This window comes from Morus notabilis, unplaced genomic scaffold (genome assembly GCF_000414095.1).
Source record: "Morus notabilis unplaced genomic scaffold, ASM41409v2 Scaffold1130, whole genome shotgun sequence".
In the NCBI taxonomy this organism is placed as follows: Eukaryota; Viridiplantae; Streptophyta; class Magnoliopsida; order Rosales; family Moraceae; genus Morus; species Morus notabilis.
The window spans coordinates 50,802-71,180 of record NW_010358815.1 but is presented as its reverse complement, the minus strand read 5'-3'; the positions used below and the strand labels follow the sequence as shown (position 1 = coordinate 71,180).

Sequence of the window (20,379 nt, the reverse complement as noted above, 5' to 3'; positions counted from 1 at the left end):
CTTGAAATGGAGCAAATTTTTGCCCCCAATTGGGATTTGATTTCAGATTCTTGTCCCATATTCCCCATTTATAAAACCAATAAAAAATGGAAAATATAAGAGAAGATGAAAGGTGTGAAACTACGCGTCTATAACAGTCATTTTCTATTATTGACCTCTTAACCAAGTGCTAATAGAGGAACATATCATATATATAATAAGAAATCATAAGAAAAATTTGAAAAATAGACCATCAAGACAGATAGAAATGGTTTGTGGTTTGAATGTTTAGATAAAGGAATAGAAATGGTTTGTGGTTTTGACATAAAAAGAAGCACAACACTTATAAAAATGTTTTTTACGTCAAGACTTATAAAAAATGTCTTCTAAAATGATGGAGTCACCTTGTCGGTATTTGACTTACAGATTATAGAGAAAGAACTAGTATGACTATATCAAATTTTTTTAATAAGAAACGAAAAAGTTTATTAGAAGAAAAAGCAATCAAAACGAGTACACAAAAGGGGACAAGACGTCCACTAACAGCCAGAGAAAAGACGAGCAAAACAATAAACAAGCCCAAATCAGCGCAAAATAATGTCCCAGCCCCTAAGAAAATAAGAAAATGAGACTCCACTAAAATATTTCAATTGAGACAACCACAATAAAACTCAGTAGATTATCTTATCCCATACTTCGTTAATGTTTCCTCGAAATATTAAAATTTCTACATAGAGAAGAAAATATAACTGCTTAAACTCTTATAAAAAGAGAATTTAGTTGTGATAATCAAATAGAATATATCTTAAATAGAAGAATATTTTTTAACATAAGAAACATCATTTTGTAATGAGTAAATTATAGAGATATAAGAAGATCTGAGCAGTTAACGATGAAATTTAATGAAATTACACAATAGATGATGCCATGGAAAAGAATACCCACGCAGTTCAAAATGGAGATAAGGACATATTTTTAAGAAAGTGAAAATGAATCATAGCAATTAAAAGACAATGGGTATAAAGATCTATCAGACATAATGACAAACAGGTGATGGACATTTGAAGGAATGTTTACTAATAATTAATCAAAGAAAGAGAGAGTCTTCATCGTTCAAATATTCTTAGAATTAGTGTAGAAAGAGACAAATATTCTCAATTTCAACAACTTCAGAGATTAAAGAAGGCAATCAAAAACAATACGAAAGTACCCATTATACCAAAAGACCGCAATACATGCATGTTAAGATTTATACACCCAATAAACAGAGTGCACGCTAACAAAGCATAATATAAGGATGCATGTTACAAGATCAAAATTCACAAAACTCAAATAAAAATTCACAAAACTCAGATAAAAATTCACAACTTAGATTCGACAGAAGAGGGGGTTCTATGGCGGCATTTGGTCGAACACTTGGAGCGGTGTTGAGGTACGATAAACGACAAAGTTGCAAGGTCGGAATTGCAGAGATCGCCGCGATGCCGGAATGTTGTCGGCGATTCTGAACGTTGGATTGACAGCGGTGATGAGAGAGAGGGAAAAAGGCTTTGGCAGTCGGCCACACCCAAACATCTCCGGCGAAACCTGCATCAAAACTCAAAAAAAAATCAGAGAAGCAAAATCGCGAAATCGAAGCCGAAATCGCGGAATCAAAACTCAACGAAACGAAATAAGCAAAATCATTGAAATCGCGGCATCAAAAGTCAACAAAACTAGAAAGGTGAAATTATGAAATCAAATCCGGAATCGCAACAAAACCAATCTTCTTCCTCTATTCTTCTCCGGCGATTCGTGGCGATGATAGGAGCAGATATCTCCAACGAAGAATGAGGGCAGCTCAACATCTCCGTCGTAACTCGATATCTCAAGACGCAAAGCGAGAAAAAGAGTTCAATAGGGAGAGAGAGAGAGAGAGAGAGAGAGAGAGACGGTGGAGGGAGAGAGAGAGAGATTCGGTGAAGGAGAAGAGAGAGTGAGAAAGACTCGGTGAAGGTGGAGAGAGGGAGAGGGTGAAGATAGACAGAAAGAGAGAGAGAGAGGCAGTTGAGGGAGTTTGAAGTAATAAGAACGTTGAGAATTCGTCTCTGAGGAGGAGAGAGAGAGAGGGTGAACATAGACGGAAAGACAGAGAGGCACGACACGTAATAAGACCGTTGAGCATTCTGATGAGCATTGCTATGTAGCACGACACGTAAAACCGACAATCTAAAGTAGCAACATGACATATGCCACATGGCTGCCATTGCCACATCATTCTAAAAACTCGTTAATTATTATGTTTCATTAAAAGTTCAAAAAAAAAAGAACAACTTTCTACATAAACGCCAACTTGATACTCTAAGTAGGGACTAATGGCGAAGTTTAAAAGGAACGTTGAGGATTCCAAGAGTATGTTTAAAAAAAATAAAAAAATGGTTTTTACATTTAGTTTAGATGGTTTTGATTCAAAATTTAAACTCTGATTTATTGTTTTAAATTAGAATCATCTAAGGTCTCGTTCACTTCGCCGATTCGAGTTTAGAATTCGAGTTTTTTACAGTAAAAAGCTCTCACAAACAATTAAATCTAACTTTTTTACTACAGTAAAAAACTCTCACATAAAGTCACATCTCAACTCGAATTCTAAACTCGAATCAGCGAAGTGAACGTGTATTAAGAAAAATAAAATCACCCTCTCTTAATTTTAATTTTAGATGGTTCAAATCCCGATTTTAAAACCATAGTTTGGACTCAAAATTAGCTAACAAATTTAAGCTATATATTTACTACATACTTTTACCGGCTAACCTTTGACATTTTTGTGACATTTTTTTTTTTTTGTTTTAAAGGAAGAAAATATGTACTAGCTAAGCTAGAGAGAGAGAAAGAGAGGGAGGTTAATGGAGAACATTGCCTTTAAATTTGACTGGTATTTAATGGTGCTTAGTTAACTTTGAGAAGCTGCTTATGCTTAGGTTGAAAAAATAAATAAAAGCTAAAACCAGGAGAAATTTAAGACCGTTGAGGATTCTCATGAGCATTGCTATGTAGCATGACACGTAAAACCAACAATCCAAAGTAGCAACATGACATATGCCACATGTTGGTAAAATAGTTATTTACAATTGAAAATCTTTATGCTATGCTAAATTTTATTCAAATATTTTTAGTAATTATCAAAATGTTTAAAATAACAACAATAAATAAATAAGAAATTTAACTGATGAATAATTCTTCCCTATTAATAAAAAATAATCTATTTTTTAAAAATATTTTATTTAATAAATTAGAATTATATTTTTTATATTTTAAATATTGACCATAAAAATAGAAATAAAAATAATTATAAGTATGTGCTAAAGTATGTCTATTTTAGCCATTATACATCTCTATAAAAATTGTATACACATTTTACCATGCACATAAATTTCTACTTCTAGTATTTATAACAATTTTGTAAAAATATTTACCAAACACTTATATGCTTCTAGCTACAACAATTTATTACTCAACAAAACGTTTCAACAATACAGCAATGCCAAACTGATCTTAAAGGCCATTCATTCCCTTTCATGTGCTTACTTGACTATTAGATAGTATAATAGGAAACAAATCTATTATACCATTTATCCAAACACAGTTCAGATTTTAATCCCAATTAAATTATAATTTATTTACATATCTAAACACCGGTTCGAGTTACAATTTAAATCACATAATTCAAACCAAATCTTACAATCCAAATGGTGAACCAAACAAGGATGTAATTTATTATAAGTTCTAATTTATAGTATAAACTAGTCGATAACCCACGCCTTGTTGCGGGTAGTATTTTCATAATATATGAAAACAAAAGTAGTTTATATATACATATGTATATACATAAGTATATATAATGAAGTAACAAAGATTTCTTTACAGTCTGTTCCAGCATACAAAAACAAAAGTAGTTTATATATACATATGTATATTCATAAGTATATATAATGAAGTAACAAAGATTTCTTCACATTCTGTTCCAGCTTGTTTTATCAATTTTTGGTGTTGTGTTTTTAGCTGCAAGAAGTAAATTTTTAACAAATTAGTATTAATAATTGATGAAATTAGAAATTTTTTTATTTAGGAGTAGTTATATTTACCTAGTTCTTGGGTGTTTTCTAGGTTGCTCAACTTGTTTTGCTTGAGAACTAAAATGGCAAAAATATCTTAAGTTATATATTTGAAATTATAAGTATTATTTTTTATTTATAAATAATGTAAATTAGTAAGTATATCTAACTTTACACCTGATTTTTTTGGGTCTGGTGTTTGTGGGTGAATTGATGTTGGTCCGGTGTTCTTGTTTCTGGGCGGACACTAAAATTATAGAATATTGCTTTTATATATATGTTTAAAGTAGTAAGTGCTATTTCTTTATTTATGACTGGTATAAATTAATAAATATTTTTTTACCTTGGCTATGGCATCATGGTAGTTGATATTTGTAGTGACAGTGTTGTGGGCTGTGTATCTTCAAATATTTTTGAAGCTATTGCATTTATTTGTGTTCCTTTTTCTTAAAAATATACTTAGAAAATCTTTGTCTGTCCTTTTAGCAAATTGATGATTGGTGGAATTGTCAGGGATCGGTGAAGCCTTCATGTTTCTAGTTATATCTTCAATTTGTGTGATGAGTTTGTACATGTATTTTATGAAATAATAGTAGATTAATTTAATAAATTAGTTACTATAGTCAATAAATGTAAATGGATGTTAGCGGTAGTATATTGAAATTTTTGTTACCATGGGGATGGTATTGTTTTGATGTGATCGTGACTGTCACACCACCAATCAATTCCTGCCTGTTTTAGCTGTCGATAGCATCTTGGACATGAATTATAATACCATGCTTGGTCAGTTGAAAATCCGGTTATAGTAGCTTTTACTGTAAATTTTGTTCCCTATATTGAACATGAGAAGTTGTTGGTTCAAATAGTATAATTAGAAAGAGAAAAAAGATAAGGAATATCATAATGCTAACCTAGTTGCCTCGCTAGTCTAGTGTATTTAGTTTTTCAATTGTTCTTCTATTTTGGGTTTTTTGTTCTTCAATGGATTGAGCTGGTGTTGATGGTGCTGTTTGGAATTCAATTTCTTGGTGTTGATGAGAAAATCTGTAAATGAAAATTTAATAGGAGGAGAAATGATAAAGGGTTATTAGCTTTAAATACTATGAATTGTTTTTGTTACCTTATTTTTAATGTTCTTGTCTCTAGTATATCTGGATTGATGTAGAAGATTGTGGCTGCGGTGCTGAATACATATGCATTTCCTTAGGTATTGGCAATGAATTAATTAATATCTTGGTGTGCTTTGGTGTAAGTGTTTTATTTATATATGTCATTATATATAAAAAGTGTTAAGAAAATACCTAGATATTGCTGAGTAACATTGCTGCAAAGACTGTTACAACTGGTCCTTTTATTGATTTAAAGACATTTTCGTCAAATTGATATGCTTTATGTCCCCATAAAGTAACTTGCAGCTGTTCATTTCTGTTGGGAAAAGAAAATTAAAAAAGAAAAATTAGGATGGGATATTTTGATTGTTATAGAAGTTTTGTGCTCTTAATGAATATAAATTTTTGTTATGTGATTATGATGAAATTCGCATAGATTTACCTTATATTTTGTATCATTATTGTGTGTCGTGATGTTGGTCTGTTGTTAACATTTGTTTGCTCAATACTTTACACCTTTGTTACAATGCCAATGACATCTGTTGATAGATAAATAGATAACGTTAAGAATATAAATCAATGGATTAGTAATGTATTTTTTTTTCGAGGAAAAAGTGATTTATGTTACCAATTAAAATTTTGATTGTCTGGATCCTGTGCTGAAGCTGATTAAATTCTATGAAGTAAAATTTGCAGAAAGGGATGGGAAGTGCCTCTTCTGCAACTGGGACAAAAGCTATTGCACGTGCAAATTGTAACATTGCATTATGTGGTACAACTTTGTATGTTAATTTGTTCTGGGTAACGAAGAAGTTGCTTATGTCATATATTACTCCCAGTTGAATTTTTTGAAAAATAACATCTAAGTCACCGTGCTCGGATTGATGCTTGGATAAATGAAAAAGATGTGATTATCATAAACTTTGTTATATATAATATAAAATAAAAGATAATATACTATAATGTTTGATAAAGTTATTACCTCTTCATCGACTAAGAGACAATCAAGACTTATTAGACGTCCTGTGGTCAAGTCGTTGTTTGTCCATAATCTGCAGATTATTGCCCTGATTGTTTCATAAACTTCATTTGGTCTTAATGCACGAATTGGTGGTCATATTGCCTAGTCATTGACCGGAGAAAAGTGATTATTCAAGTTGTGGATGAGTAATTTTATTAAATATGTTTTAAATTTAGTGGTAATAAAAAATATTGATGACATGAAATTGTTAGTATAATGTTACCTGTATTTTTGAGTTAGTATATTAATAGTGTATATATTCTTATGGAGTATTTTACATTTTTATAGGATATTATGTAGAATTTCTTTATAGACAATATTTCTTATATAATTTGGATATTTATTAATTAAATTATGGATTAATATGTGTAATCCGTTTAGGTTTGTAGCTCTTGATAAAGCAAGATATAATTGCACAAAGGCACAAACATTGGTAGGACATCATATCCATCATATAAGTTGCAATGATCCAAAAATTAACTTGCAAAAGTAGAATATCAATTTGTCCAAAAACCACCAGGTAGCTTAAATGAGAGACCATGAAATAATGATGTATTTTTATTTTCTTATATATATTTTTTTCCTTCTATGAAGAAAGGAGTGAAAAGAATAAAGACTATAACAAGCAGACCGGATCAGAACAAAACAAAAGAGAAAAAACAAAAAGTGAAAATGCTAAAGAAGATGAAAATTGAAGAAGAAAGAAGTGTTAATGTTCCATAATCCTAGAACAACAAAGAGTCCGACGGCAGAGGCAAAGGATGGACTAAGAATTCAGGGGCAAAAAACATTCAAAGTGATGAAGATTATGAGAGAATATGAAAAAATCAGTGATAAATGAATTAAGAATCACATAAATAAAATAAACAAAGTTAAATATAAACATCCTGATCCTTTGACATAGTGATGGGGGCTCAGATTTATAATATTTTCAGCAATATATGATGGATAAGGAAACTTACACATTTATGACCATTTTGTGGCTACCAACTATGGGCAACAGCACAAAGGCACAAACATTGGTAGGACATCATATCCATCATATAAGTTGTAACATATAAGTTGTAACATATCAATTTGTCAAAAAATCACCATGTAACTATATTTTTTTTTTTTTCCTTCTGTGGAAAAAGATGTGAAAGGAATAAGGACTAACTATAATAAGCAGACCGGACCAGAACAAAAGAAAGGAGAAAAAACAAAAAGTGAAAATGCTAAAGAAAATGGAAATTGAAGAACAAAGAAATGTTGATGTTCCACATTCGTAGAACAACAAAGAGTCCCACGGCAGAGAAAAAGAATGGACTAAGAATTTAGGGAAAAAAGCATTCGTACACATTTTGGGAGCTAAAAAGACTAAAGCAAGCTTCAGGCAGAAACATAAAAGGGAAATAAAAAGGGCAAGACCATCTCTCCATCATATGATTAGGAATAGAATGAGTGTGCGTGAACAATAATCCTCACATTTCTAAAACCACGAAGAGGTTGACAGCATAAACAAAGGCTAAAAGGGTCTAAATATAACCAGATGCCTTAAAAGACCAAAATACCGACCACCCACAAAGGGAGCAGAAGAATAAAAAGGACAAAACGATAACACTATTGGACGATCAGCAATAAAATAAATATGCGTGAACAGTGATCCAAAGGTTTCTTTTAATGTATATCATAATATGTAATAGAATAAGTAATTGCATTTTTTGAACAAGGCAGAGGCGTGGAGAAGGCAAGAGTATTAGAGTGGAAAAAAAAAAGAAGAAATAGGTAATTTGGAATTTTAGGGCAAAGAAAAGAAAGACAAAAATAGGCTGAATAGGATTTTTGGACAAATTAAATAGACTTTAACATGTAAAAATTGAGTATGATCATCATTGCCAATATATATATATCTATGTCTATGTATGGATCAGGAACTAATAAAGAAAATGGCAAGAGCATTAGAGTCAACAAAGAAAAGAAGAAATAGGTCATTTGGAATTTTAGGGCAAAGAAAAGAAAGACAAAACAGACTCAATAGGAAATGAAATAGGAAAGATATAGCTACAACAGTTTTTGGACAAATCAAATAGATTTTAACATGTAAAAATTGAGTATGATCATTATTGCCAATATACATATCTATGTCTATGTATGGGTCAGGAACTAGTAAAGAAAACGCCCAAGACAACATATTGATTTATTTAGGAAGAGTCTTCTTCTCTTTAGATGTGCAGTATGCATCAATGATGTAAACAAAGGATAAATAACATATATTAACACTGCTATAGCAAATTACTGCATCCATTATCAACAACATTGGTTAAAAAAATTTGGATAAAAGTTATTAGCAATACCTTAGGCGCTGCAAATAGCACTCCAAATGGAAAAGATGTAGCAAGCAAGCACCAATGTTTAGAAATGGATGGGACAATAAAAATGCAAAGCAGTGGATGATAGGAAACCTGAAATAGTATACATGAATAAGTAAGCAAATAAATAAATAAATAATCAGGCAAAGAAAAGGAACATAAGGCAAAAAAAAAAAAAAACGTTGAGGAAAGAAAAAGGGAAAAAAAAGAAAAAAGAAGTATTGAAGACAAATTAAAAAACATGAATATTATAGTATTTTTATACAGTTGTCATCGGTTAAAGAATGGAATTTTTCATTAACATGTGATGAAGAAATAAACTAAAGTAATAAAGAAGGACAATTAATCAGAAAACATCCCAAAAAAAAACATGTATCTAAGCACGTTGCTAACAAACAAATAAGTTGCAAGTAAAGATATTAGTGCCATTAAGCAATGATAAAATAGTGAGGCTATAAATGAAGAAGAACAACAACAAGCCTTAATCCCAACTTAATTAGGGTCGGCTATATGGATTTCACTTTTTCATACAACTCTGTTTAAAATTAAACTTTCTTGAATGCTTAAATCTAGAATGTTTCCTAACAACTTCGGTCCATGTAATTCTTGGTCTACTCCTCCCTCTCCTAATATTAAGTATAAGAATGTCCTCCCAAGCACGAACTGGTGCTTCTAGCGGTCTACGTTAGACATGCCAGTACCACCTTAAGTGGCCTTCGCGCACCTTATCTTCTATTGGTGCTACACCTACTTTACTACGAATAACTTCATTCCTTATGCGATCAATTCTCGTATGGCACTCATCTATCTTAATATACGCATTTTTGCCACTCATCTTAGATATATGTTGTCTCTTAATGGCCCAACATTCACTACCATATAACATAGCTGGGCGAATTACAGTCCTATAGAACTTTCCTTTCAACTTAATAGACATCTTACCATCACATAAAACTCTCGTAGCATTCTTCCACTTAACCCACCATGCCTTAATCCTATGTTAAATATCCTCTTTTATATCTCATTCATACTGCACTATAGACTCAAGGTACCTAAACTTTCTAGAAGCCCTAATCTCCACACCATCTAAAGAAATTCCATCACTCTGATTACTTGAGTTACTAAACCTGCATGTATTCAGTTTTCGTCCTACCTAACTTAAATCTATTCGTCTCGAGAGTTTATCTCCACAGTTCTAACTTACGGTTAACTTCTTCCCTATGTTCATCAACTAAAACTATATCAACCGCAAAAAGCATACACCAAGGAACTCTATCTAGAAGCCCCAAGGTACCTAAACTTTCTAGAAGCCCTAATCTCCACATCATCTAAAGAAATTCTATCACTCTGCTACTTGAGTTACTAAACCTACAATGCATGTATTCAGTTTTCGTCCTACTTAACTTAAATCCATTCGTCTCGAGAGTTTGTCTCCACAGTACTTACGGTTAACTTCTTCTCTATGTTCATCAACTAAAACTATATCATCCGCAAAAAGCATACATCAAGGAACTCTATCTTGAATTTCTCTTGTCAGCTCATCCATCACGATGATAAAAAAGATAAGGACTAAGAGCAGATCCTTGATGAAAGCCGATCTAAATGGGGAACTCTGCCGTGTAGCCTCCAGCAATTCTCACACTCGTGACCACCCCATCGTACATGTCCTTAATTACCTTAATATACCTCACATGCACTCCTCTTTTTTCTAGCACCCACCATACAACTTCCCTCGCCACCCTATCATGTCTTTTCTAAATCTATAAAGACCATATGTAGGTCCGTCTTGACTTTTCTGTACCTTTCCATCAACATCCTAAGAAGAAAAATGGCTTCCGTGGTTGATCTGTCTGGCATGAAGCCAAATTGGTTACCTGAGATGGTAGTTGTGGCCTTTAATCTCCTTTCGATAACTCTCTCTCAAAGTTTCATAGTGTGGCTTATTAACTTTATGCCCCTATAATTGTTACAATTCAGCACATCTCCTTTATTCTTGAAGATGGGGACAAGACATGAGGCTATAAATGAAAAAAAGTAATCAATCAAACAAAGAACAAATATTAATGACATTGAAGAAAGTAAACAGAAAGTATTAACAGTACCCGAACTAGTCCAAATATTGCTTTAACTATTAGGTATAAAAAAAAATAGGTATTCTCTTGATTAGACGAAGTAGAGAGAAAACAAAAATCAGGTAAAAGATATAGATAAAAACGAAACAGAAAAAAGGAAAAAAGAAAAGGAACAGGGTAGCAAAGGAAAAATGAAAGGAAAGAAAAACAAAGAGAACAAAGAAAAGGAAAAGAGAAAGAAATACAAAAAGAAAGGATAAAAAAGGGAGAAAAAAGTGAAAAACAAACAAAAAACAGGAGACATAAAGATATTGAGAAGTACATCATACACAATGAAAGATACCTGCTTCGGCAATAGATAATTCAAATTACATAACTCAAAGTTAAAAGACAAAACAAATATCAAAAGAAGATAAAATAACATATTATATCAATAAATAAATTTCAATTCAAATGATGAGTAAAAATATTAAAGATTTGTAATGAAAAAAAATCATGAGAAAATATGATAGGCAAAGAAAACAGAAAAAACAATATTTAGTATTGTAAGAAGAAAACTAATACACACACGTACAAATAAGTCTTGAATTAAAGAGTGATCCCAACAAAATACAAAGATCAAAATAAGAAACAATAAAAAAAGGAACAATCAAAGATTCTGAATAAGAGAATAAAAAAAAAACAGCACAAAATAAAAATAATACATCAACAATACTTTTTGGATAAATCATATCAAACTCAACATAGCAAGATTAATCTTGCTCATCATTATCATAAGAGGTGAAGAAAAAAGAGAAAAAAAAAAAAAAGGAAAAGAAGGGGAAGGGAGCGAGGAGAGAAAGGAATAGGAAACGGACATAGACAAAAACAAAAGGAACAAGGAAAAAATGAAGACTAAAGCTAAAAAATTCTAAATTATTACATATATCTAAGCATGTTACTAAGAAACGAATAAAATACGAGTAAAACTGTTAATGCCATTAAAAAATAATAAAATAATGAAGTCGTAGATCAACAAAAATCCTAAAGTAAAGAAACAACAGACATTAATAACATTAGGAAAAGGTAAGTAAAAGCGATTAATCATACCTGAAACGTTGTAAACACTGTTGTAGGTGTAAGATATGGACCAACCAGAAATGAGCACCGAGAGTCAATGGTAGACGGATAAGTAAAGAAAATAGTAAATACTAAACGATAAGATGAAGCAGTCAAGGATCATGGATAAAAGAACAGCAAATAGGAGCAGTCAAAGGCAAATAAATAGAGAAGCAAAGCAGCAAATGAAGAGCAACAAAGTGAAACAGTAGATGGTGAAGAAAAGAACGGAACGGAAAAAACAACAGGTACAGGGAAATAAGGCAGAAACGTGCATCACAAATGTGTCCATGCTAACATTTGTAAATAATGAATGAAAAAGTCGGCATGAATAGTAAGTAACTTCTAGTAATATGACACATAGTAATGCATATTCAGTTCAGAAAAATTAAAAGACCAAAATTTCTTAATTACTAAGCCGTAGGAACAATTTTAAAATAATATCCTCAAAAATAGAAAAAATCAGAAGCAAGAAAAATCGGAAAAAGAAGAAAAAAATAGGAAAATATTTTTTTCCTCTAAATTGCCCAAGATTCTAGATGATGCAGGATAAGAATGGCTCAGATTGCAGAAAATACATAAAACAAAAAATATCACCGATTCATTTAATATCCGTAACAAAAGCAGAACAAATCATCAACCTAAAAAAGCAAAGGACAACTATAGGCAGTCCACATCATCAACGCAATAAATGAAGGGAAAAAAAACCAAAAAAATTACCCATACGAGGCATTGAATCAGTGAAGAGGAAATCCACCGGCGCAAATACAATACCTGCAGAAATAAGTTCATCAAAGGAAAGGATAAGGAACCCGCCAAAAATTTGAACCTAGCACCAAGCATTAAAAAAGAAAATACCACATGAAAGAAACCTGAAAAGGAAAAAACCCGGGGAAAAAAAAGAGGAAAAATTAAAAACAAACGAACAAAGAAGCAAGAAGCAAAATTTAAAGAGGCGTAGACGGAAAATGAAAGAAAAATAAAGCATGAACTGCGAACGGAAACAATGGAAGAATCCAAAAGGAAAGGAATAAAATCCCCAAATTTCAACCAAAATCCCACCAACACAACCAACACACCAAAACCACAAAGGATCAGAAGCAAGATCCCGAACAAAAGAAAGCCAGAGAAAATGATCACAGGAAAGAGAAGAACCAAAAAAAAAAGGGTGGCAGTAGCGGCACACAGCAGAAAACCAAAGAAACATATGAACATTAACTCACTGCCCACCAACCGAATAAGGGAGAAATAAAGGCCAAAAACGTCACTCCACTGCACTATACACAGTAATTTCAGTCTACATGAACAGTGTTCCGAAGCTTTCCTTTAGTATATATAATAATTTGGTTTTCTGGAATTCATTATTGAATGGCGTTTGCATATTTTCAGTAAAAAAAGATTAAGATGACAGTGAATTAGCTGTTATTGATCCTATGTTGCCTCAAGTGCCACGATAGATGTGGTAATAATATGAACAAATCAACATTCAAGCATAAGTGTTCAAACCAACAAACCATGGCAAGGAAACAGAGCATGTTTAACATTTAACTATATAGACCAATCATACAAAGAACTATCAAAGAAAGGCACAAGAACAAATTGATGCCACACTTCATCTGAAACTATATAGTACATCCTAATGTTCATAGATAGACACTGAAAATAAAAAGGCATCCAAATATGGAAGAGTCAACGATAATGATATTAATGAAGATGCATTAGAAGCCTTGTTTAAATCATGTAAAATTGTACATAATAAGATTTTAAGTAATGCAAATAGAAATTAGATCATCATTTTACCTCAACATACCATGTACAGAGCATGACTTAGCTTTTGTCTTGTAGCATTCTGGTTCTTTCCACATGTGAAATCGGACATCAAATTATCTTTTCTTTTTTCACAAAAAGAAAATATATTAAGAATTTAGTGTCCATAAATAAAAAACGCAGACAAAAGTACAATAAACAACGCGAAAGATAGAGCTGAACCTCTAGTTTCAACATTTAAATCAGGTTGCGAGGGGTGTAATTCATGTTTTCCTCTACGAAGAGAAAAAACCATGTGAAAGACATTTCTCTTATCTGTTTAAAAAATAATCAAGGGACGGTTTGATAAGGAGAAAAAAAATCTAACCTCCAAAAAGCTCAGTGCAACTTCAAGCTCGCTCCCAAATATATCAAACTAACCTCCAAAAACCAAAAGCCTAACTTCAAGTTCGCACCCGTCGGCTGTTGGAGAGATTCAAAGGGCCAACTTGAACAAATGCTTTGGTTTGCATAACAAAAGAATTTGTTCAAGAAAAAATAAACAAATGAATACATACCCCCTCTCGAGAGGGTCACTGTTGGTAAAGATCGGTGTGCCAAAAAGGAAAGCCAGTTAAGAAGGGGGTGGGAACAAAATGAAGGTTTTAATATAAAATAACTTTAGAGCTATGGAAGAATTTAAACAAAAATGCACACACATATTCCCCAAAGACATCTTCACATAGAAACGAAACTTCAACAAAGAAAAGTAAAATAGTAAAATCAATGCTGAGAAGGTACCTGGTTTGGTCGAAGAGCATAGGAGTGACGTTAGGGCTGGTTCCGAAAAAAATTCCCCAAACTCGGAACTAAAATTTTTGGGAGATAAAGAACTCAAATGCATAGAAGGGTAAGAAAAGACAAGGGAGAGAACCCTAAAGTTCGAAGGCAACGAAAGGGTACCAGCTACAGTAAGCAGGGCCAGAAAAAAATCGAGAAAATGGCAAAATAGAAAGACCAAAAGTTTGAACAGTAATATTAGTAAACAAACTCTAATTTATTATATAGTTGCTAGATGAAACTGCATGTGTGAGTACTAAATTGAATAGTGCAAAATAACCATCCTCTCTTTACAGTTTTCTTACTATTACATTAACCTGAAAAAAATGAAGCTACGTGGGAACATTGAACTGAATTTAATATTAATATATGTTTCTTTGATAGTAACCCAAAACAATTATAGTATGTATAACTTAGTGTCACACACACACACACACCAAAAAGGGAAAAGAGAGAGAGAGAGTTGCATAGTTTGTCAAAATCAACCATTAAATCCTAAAATATAAATTTCTCTACATACCAAAGCAAGAAAGTACAAGTAGCCGTACAATATGGGTTAAGAAAAACATGCATCACAAACGTAACTCTTCCCACCACATCTTATTGTTTCAAAAATAGAAAGGACCCTCCAAAAGGTTACTTGGGCTCACCATTCAACTTAGCCACAGAAGAAAGCTAACAATTGATTATCTTCACTTAGTATAAAAAGCAAACTTAGCTCCAACAACACGAGGGACTTCACCTAAATTAAGCTGCAGAATGAAAGGCCATACAAAATCAAGCATATTAATTCAAAATATACTGCCAAGTTCTTTTATTAGAAATTGTGAGTTTTGAGAATATAATATGATAATTGGAATTCATACAAGGTAATAAATAAATAAATAAAACTCTTATAGAAAACTGTGAGTTCTGCGAATTCTTTCCCATTCTTAGCGCTTCTAACTTCCTTGACTTGTGTACCACATCCGTAACATAAAGCAATATAAAAATACTTATATTATAGGAATCAGAAAATTTATATATATATATATAGTAAACTGTGAATTTAATCGGTTGTAAGATGATCAACTTGCACAACGATCAACGTGACAACTTATGCAACAATGCTATGCCGTTTGTACATTGAATTGGAATTTGTAGACTCGTGAAAACACATCATAAATTTTAGGTGATAAAAAAAACGTAAAACATACGATTGAACAATAATTAAGAACAGTAATAATAGGACATATTTCTTAATTTCTCCCTGATGTTATTTAACTTCTTTCATAGAGAAATAATAGGACAAGAATGCTTCATCCGTTGTACATTGATATGAAATTCCTGTGAAAAAAAAAGCATAAATATTGGTAAGAAATGTAAAACATACTATTGAACACAAGAATTCAGAAAAGAAATAAACAGCAAGAACTGAGTAGAATTTTCTTCGCACCTAATATAACAAGGTAAAAATGTAATGAGAAAGCAATCAACTGAATTGTACACTTACCCACTTATTTTTTCTTTTCTATTATGACGCTTTCTGCAACACTACTATACTTTTATTTCAGACACAAAAAAATATCAATTTTATTCTAGATGTCACCACTTCTAAAACTTTCAACCACAAATGCTGATGAGTTTGTGTCCATTTTAAATAACTGGATAACAATTGTTTGAAAAAGGTGGAGAAAAAGAGAGATAAACACTATGATACTGTGTAAGCAATAGTTAGATATTTACTCTGTAACATGGAGAAATAGTTAGATATTTACTCTGTAACATGGAACTTCCCTTATCATAGCCACATCTGTCTTTGCCACTTCAAATTTGAGTACCGAAATCCGCTGAAACTAAACCTCTTTAAACATGAATGTTCAAATCCTCAAAAGTTAGAAAATTTAAAGAACCTTACCAAGGATATATTGATATTGTCTAATTTATTTGGATCTTGAGAGAAACCGCAGAACAGTAGGAAGAAAAGATAACAAAATACCATCAGAGAAAACAACACATGCAAAGAATTGAAGGGGCAGTGTCCAAACTCTAAATCTAAAACGAGAAAGATGCAATTATAAAAATAATTCTTGCAAAACAAGAAGAAGAAGAAGAAGAAGAAGAAGAAGAAGAAGAAGAAGAAGAAGAAGAATTAGATATAGTCAGTAAGCAACACATCTAACAAATTAAAACATGTAGTGGAAAGACCGACTTCTGAAAAATGAAAGCACAAATAAAAAATGGTAAACCAACATAGAAGAGGGTATAAGAGGAAATAAAAAAGCCCCCTTCATGCCCTTGATAAAGGAGTTGGGTTCATGAGATTAGAATAAGTACACCTTTATATATTGTGGATGAATCTAGACTGATTATGACCTATTTATGGTAATTTCTGAAATCAAAGGAATATACTAGGTTTATGCCTATTGTATTAGGAAAGGATTATTCTTCTTTATTCTTTCTTTTTCTATTATGTTTTTCAAGCCTTTTATGGCCGGTTGTATTTCATTTCAAACAACGTGGGAATAAGAATACAAAGCAGTGTTTTTCGTCCACTATTTTCTACCCGTGTTTGTTCACATGGTATCAAAACCACCAGTTGAAGAAAACAATGTATAGAATGACTTTGACTGGAGAAAGCATAGGTGATGTTTCTGAGGTTGCCACGAGCAGCCCTAAAACAACCTCCACAATTGCTCCTACTGCTATTCCCGAGAGCATCAATCATTCCTCCCTGCAAATCACAACACAAAAACTGAATGGGAAGAATTTTTTCAAGTGGTCCCGTTCGGTCCTAATGGTGATTCAAGGAAAGGGAAGGCTCGGATATTTAGATGGCTCAATTCTAACCCCAAATCTAAAGGATCCCTCTTATGCAAATTGGGAGGCACAAAATTCAATGGTGATGGCTTCGTTAATCCATTCTATGGAAGATAATATTGTTGACACATACATTCTTTTTCCCACGGCCAAAAAGATTTGGGATGCAATCACAATGGCCTACTTTGACTCGAAAAATACCTCACAGATGTTTGAGTTGAGGAACTAGATCTAAACCCTAAGACAGGGGAATGATGTTACAGATTACTATCATGAGGCCACAAGACTGTGGCAGGAATTGGACTTGTTCACTTCTCCTTCTTGGAAAGACCCTGAATACTTGGTTTTGAATAGAAAGTTGGTGGAACGTGATCGTGTTTACGACTTCTTAGCCAGACTGAATAAGGATTTGTATGAAGCTCGTGGTCATCTACTAAGGATGAGACCACTTCCTCAAATTGAGGAAATCTTTGCTGAAGTCCGTAGAGAAGAGTTAAGGAGGAGAGTCATGCTAGGAACCAACACGCCAAATGTGGAAAATTCTACCCTAGTTGTCTGTGGACAAGAAAGTCAGGGAGAATGGAAACCAAACAAAAAATGGTGTGATCATTGCAAAAAGCCCTCTCACTCCAGGGAGAATTGCTGGAAGTTACATGGGAAACCAACCAATTGGACTTCTAATCGAACTCGTGGACGTGAAGGAAAAGGGTTTCAAGCATCAATGGAGAAACAAGAGGAGACTGAACCAGCCATGGGAACCATGGTCTTTACCAAGGAGAAAATGGAACAATTGAAACAAATGATAGCGCAATCCTCTTCGATGTCCCTTATGACTCAGAAAGGTAAAGCTTTATCTGTTTTTTGTGGACTGACTGAGAAAGGAGAACCATGGATTATTGATTCTGGAGGAACGGATCATATGACTGGGTGTGCAAAATTATACACATCATATGTAAATCACAAGGTGCAGATTGCAGATGGTACTCCTTCAGTTGTGGCTGGTACTGCGGCTGTAAAAATTGGAGATAATGTTGTCCTAAAAGAATTTCTTTATGTGCCTAATTTAAATTTCAATCTCTTGTCAATAAGTAAGTTAACAAAAGATCTGGATTGTGATGTGACTTTTTCTCCATCTACTTGTATGTTTTAGGACCGATCATCGGGGAAGAGAATTGCCAGTTTTAAGGAACTGAATGGTCTATACTACTTTGAGGATGATTCAAGTAGCCATGGGCAAGCTCAAATGGTTGCAAGCACCTCCCTTTCAAGAATTCAAAAAATTATGTTATTGCACTATAGGTTAGGACATCCCAATTTCCCTTAAATAAAGTTCTTGTTTCCATTCTTGTTTGAAAATAATGATAAATTTCAATGTGAAATTTTCCAATTAGCAAAACATACTCGTGTCTCTTTTCCTCCATTATCATATTGTCCATCTAAACCTTTTGTTCTTATTCATAGCGATATTTGGTAACCTTCCCGCATCTCAAGCATTACCAATAAAAAATGGTTCACTACCTTTATTGATGATCATACACGTGTTTGTTGGGTTTATCTTCTCAAAGAAAAATCTGAGGCCGAGGGTATTTTCAAACAATTCCATTCCATGGTTAAAACACAATTTGATGGGAACATTAAAATTTTAAGAACAGATAATGAGATTGAATTTTTCAAAAACACTCTGGGGAGTTCATCACTACTAGTGGGATAATGCATCAAAGTTTATGTGTTAGTACACCTCAGTAGAATGAGGTATCTAAGAGGAAAAATCGTCACATTTTAGAAGTGGCCCGGTCCTTATTGTTTATAGCCAACTTACCAACAATTTTTTAGGGGGATGCAGTTTTGACCGCCACCTATTTGATTAATAGGGTACCTTCTCGTGTCTTAAAGTTTCAAACCCCAATAGATTGCCTATACAAATAGTACCCACAATCACGGTTTCCGTCATCATTAGAGCTAAAAGTGTTTGGTTGTGTTGCCTTTGTACATAATCTTGATCCACATCGGGCAAATTGGATCCTAGGGCTCATAAGTGTATTTTTTTTGGGATACTCGGCAACTCAAAAAGGGTATAGATGTTATTCAGTAGAGAAAAGAAAATATTGTGTCTAGGGATGTGACATTCTTTGAAAATCAACCACTTTTTACCAAAAATTCCTTTCAGGGGAGAGAATGTGGGAAGGAAATTTTTGGGAAAAATCAAAACTGACTTCCATCTCAACCTCAAATGATTCAAATGTGTGGGAATTTTTTGGGATTTTGCCCCTTCTTTAGGAACTCAAAGTCATATCCCTTTCAATCTGCGAGACAATGTTCAAAAAACATGAAATCAAGAGGAAAATCCAGCCAATATTTCTAAAATAAACCCACAAGATATCCCTGAAATTGATCTTGAAGTCCTTCCCGAATCAGCTCCACCTGTTCTTACTCAATCCATTCCTTCAAATCAGATCCTAGATCAATCCCTTGATAACCCAAAAAATCCGGCATCTATAGTGCGAGAACATAATAAACATAAAGAAAGTGGCTTGCAACTTTTTGATCGAACTTATGTACGCAAGAACCAAAAAAATCTAGAAAGCCAGGAGGTTCCTCGCCACTAAGAATCGGAACCGATGACAGGTCTTAAAGCGGAGACAATGACTTAGAGATCCCAATTGCATTAAGGAATGAAGCAAGATCCTGTGCGAGACATCCAATGGCCCATTATATTGGATATGATCATCTGACAAACTCTATGAAAGCCTTTGTAGCTAATTTGGCTAGTGTGGAAATCCCAAGAGATATCCAAGAAGCTATGAAGAAGTCCGATTGGAGGCATGCTATTTTAGAGGAAATAAGAGCTCTTAAAAGGAACCATACTTGGGATGTGGTGAGAAGACCCAGAGAAAAGGCTCTGGTTGGATATAAATGGGTCTTCATAGTTAAAAATAAGGCATATGGGTCTATTGAGAGATACAAAGTTCGTTTGGTGGCTAAGGGCTAAGCTCATTTCTTTCTGCAATCCCATTTTGTTGGGGTGTATCGACACAAGAACTTTGATGAATAATTCCCTGATCTCTAAGGTAATCACCTAGGACAGTCTCAAAATATTCCTTTGCATTATCGGTTTTCAACACTTGTATTTTTGTTTGAAATTGCCTTTGAACCATAGTGTTGAAATTTCTAAAGATTTGTCCTACTTCTGATTTTTCTTTCATAAGGAATAGCTATGTTATCCTAGTGAGATCATCTACAAATGATATAAGCCATCTAGTGCCAGTGATATTCTTT

General features: G+C 33.1%; 1 protein-coding gene and 1 long non-coding RNA gene across 4 annotated transcripts; both read right to left on the bottom strand.

The window, feature by feature from the left end:
• Positions 1-1,228: 1,228 nt before the first annotated feature.
• LOC112090687 lies at positions 1,229-14,428 on the bottom strand. Of its 3 annotated transcripts, none has more exons than XM_024162598.1 (8): positions 14,266-14,428; positions 13,853-13,984; positions 13,708-13,760; positions 13,529-13,610; positions 12,439-12,492; positions 11,710-11,726; positions 8,534-8,641; positions 1,229-1,566 (listed from the first exon to the last, which is right to left on the bottom strand). In XM_024162598.1, the coding sequence occupies exons 4-8, from the start codon at positions 13,581-13,583 to the stop codon at positions 1,372-1,374; spliced, it is 429 nt and encodes a 142-aa protein (XP_024018366.1). In that variant the 5' UTR covers positions 13,584-13,610; positions 13,708-13,760; positions 13,853-13,984; positions 14,266-14,428; the 3' UTR covers positions 1,229-1,371. The 3 variants fall into 3 exon arrangements, with proteins under 3 accessions (XP_024018366.1, XP_024018365.1, XP_024018367.1); XM_024162597.1 differs by having other exon boundaries at positions 13,853-13,947; XM_024162599.1 differs by lacking the exons at positions 13,853-13,984; positions 14,266-14,428 and having other exon boundaries at positions 13,529-13,605; positions 13,708-13,718.
• Positions 3,984-5,832, bottom strand: LOC112090688. The gene is made up of 4 exons (XR_002901765.1): positions 5,808-5,832; positions 5,622-5,718; positions 5,372-5,495; positions 3,984-4,017 (listed from the first exon to the last, which is right to left on the bottom strand). It is a non-coding gene; the product is annotated as an uncharacterized LOC112090688 (long non-coding RNA).
• Positions 14,429-20,379: the final 5,951 nt, after the last annotated feature.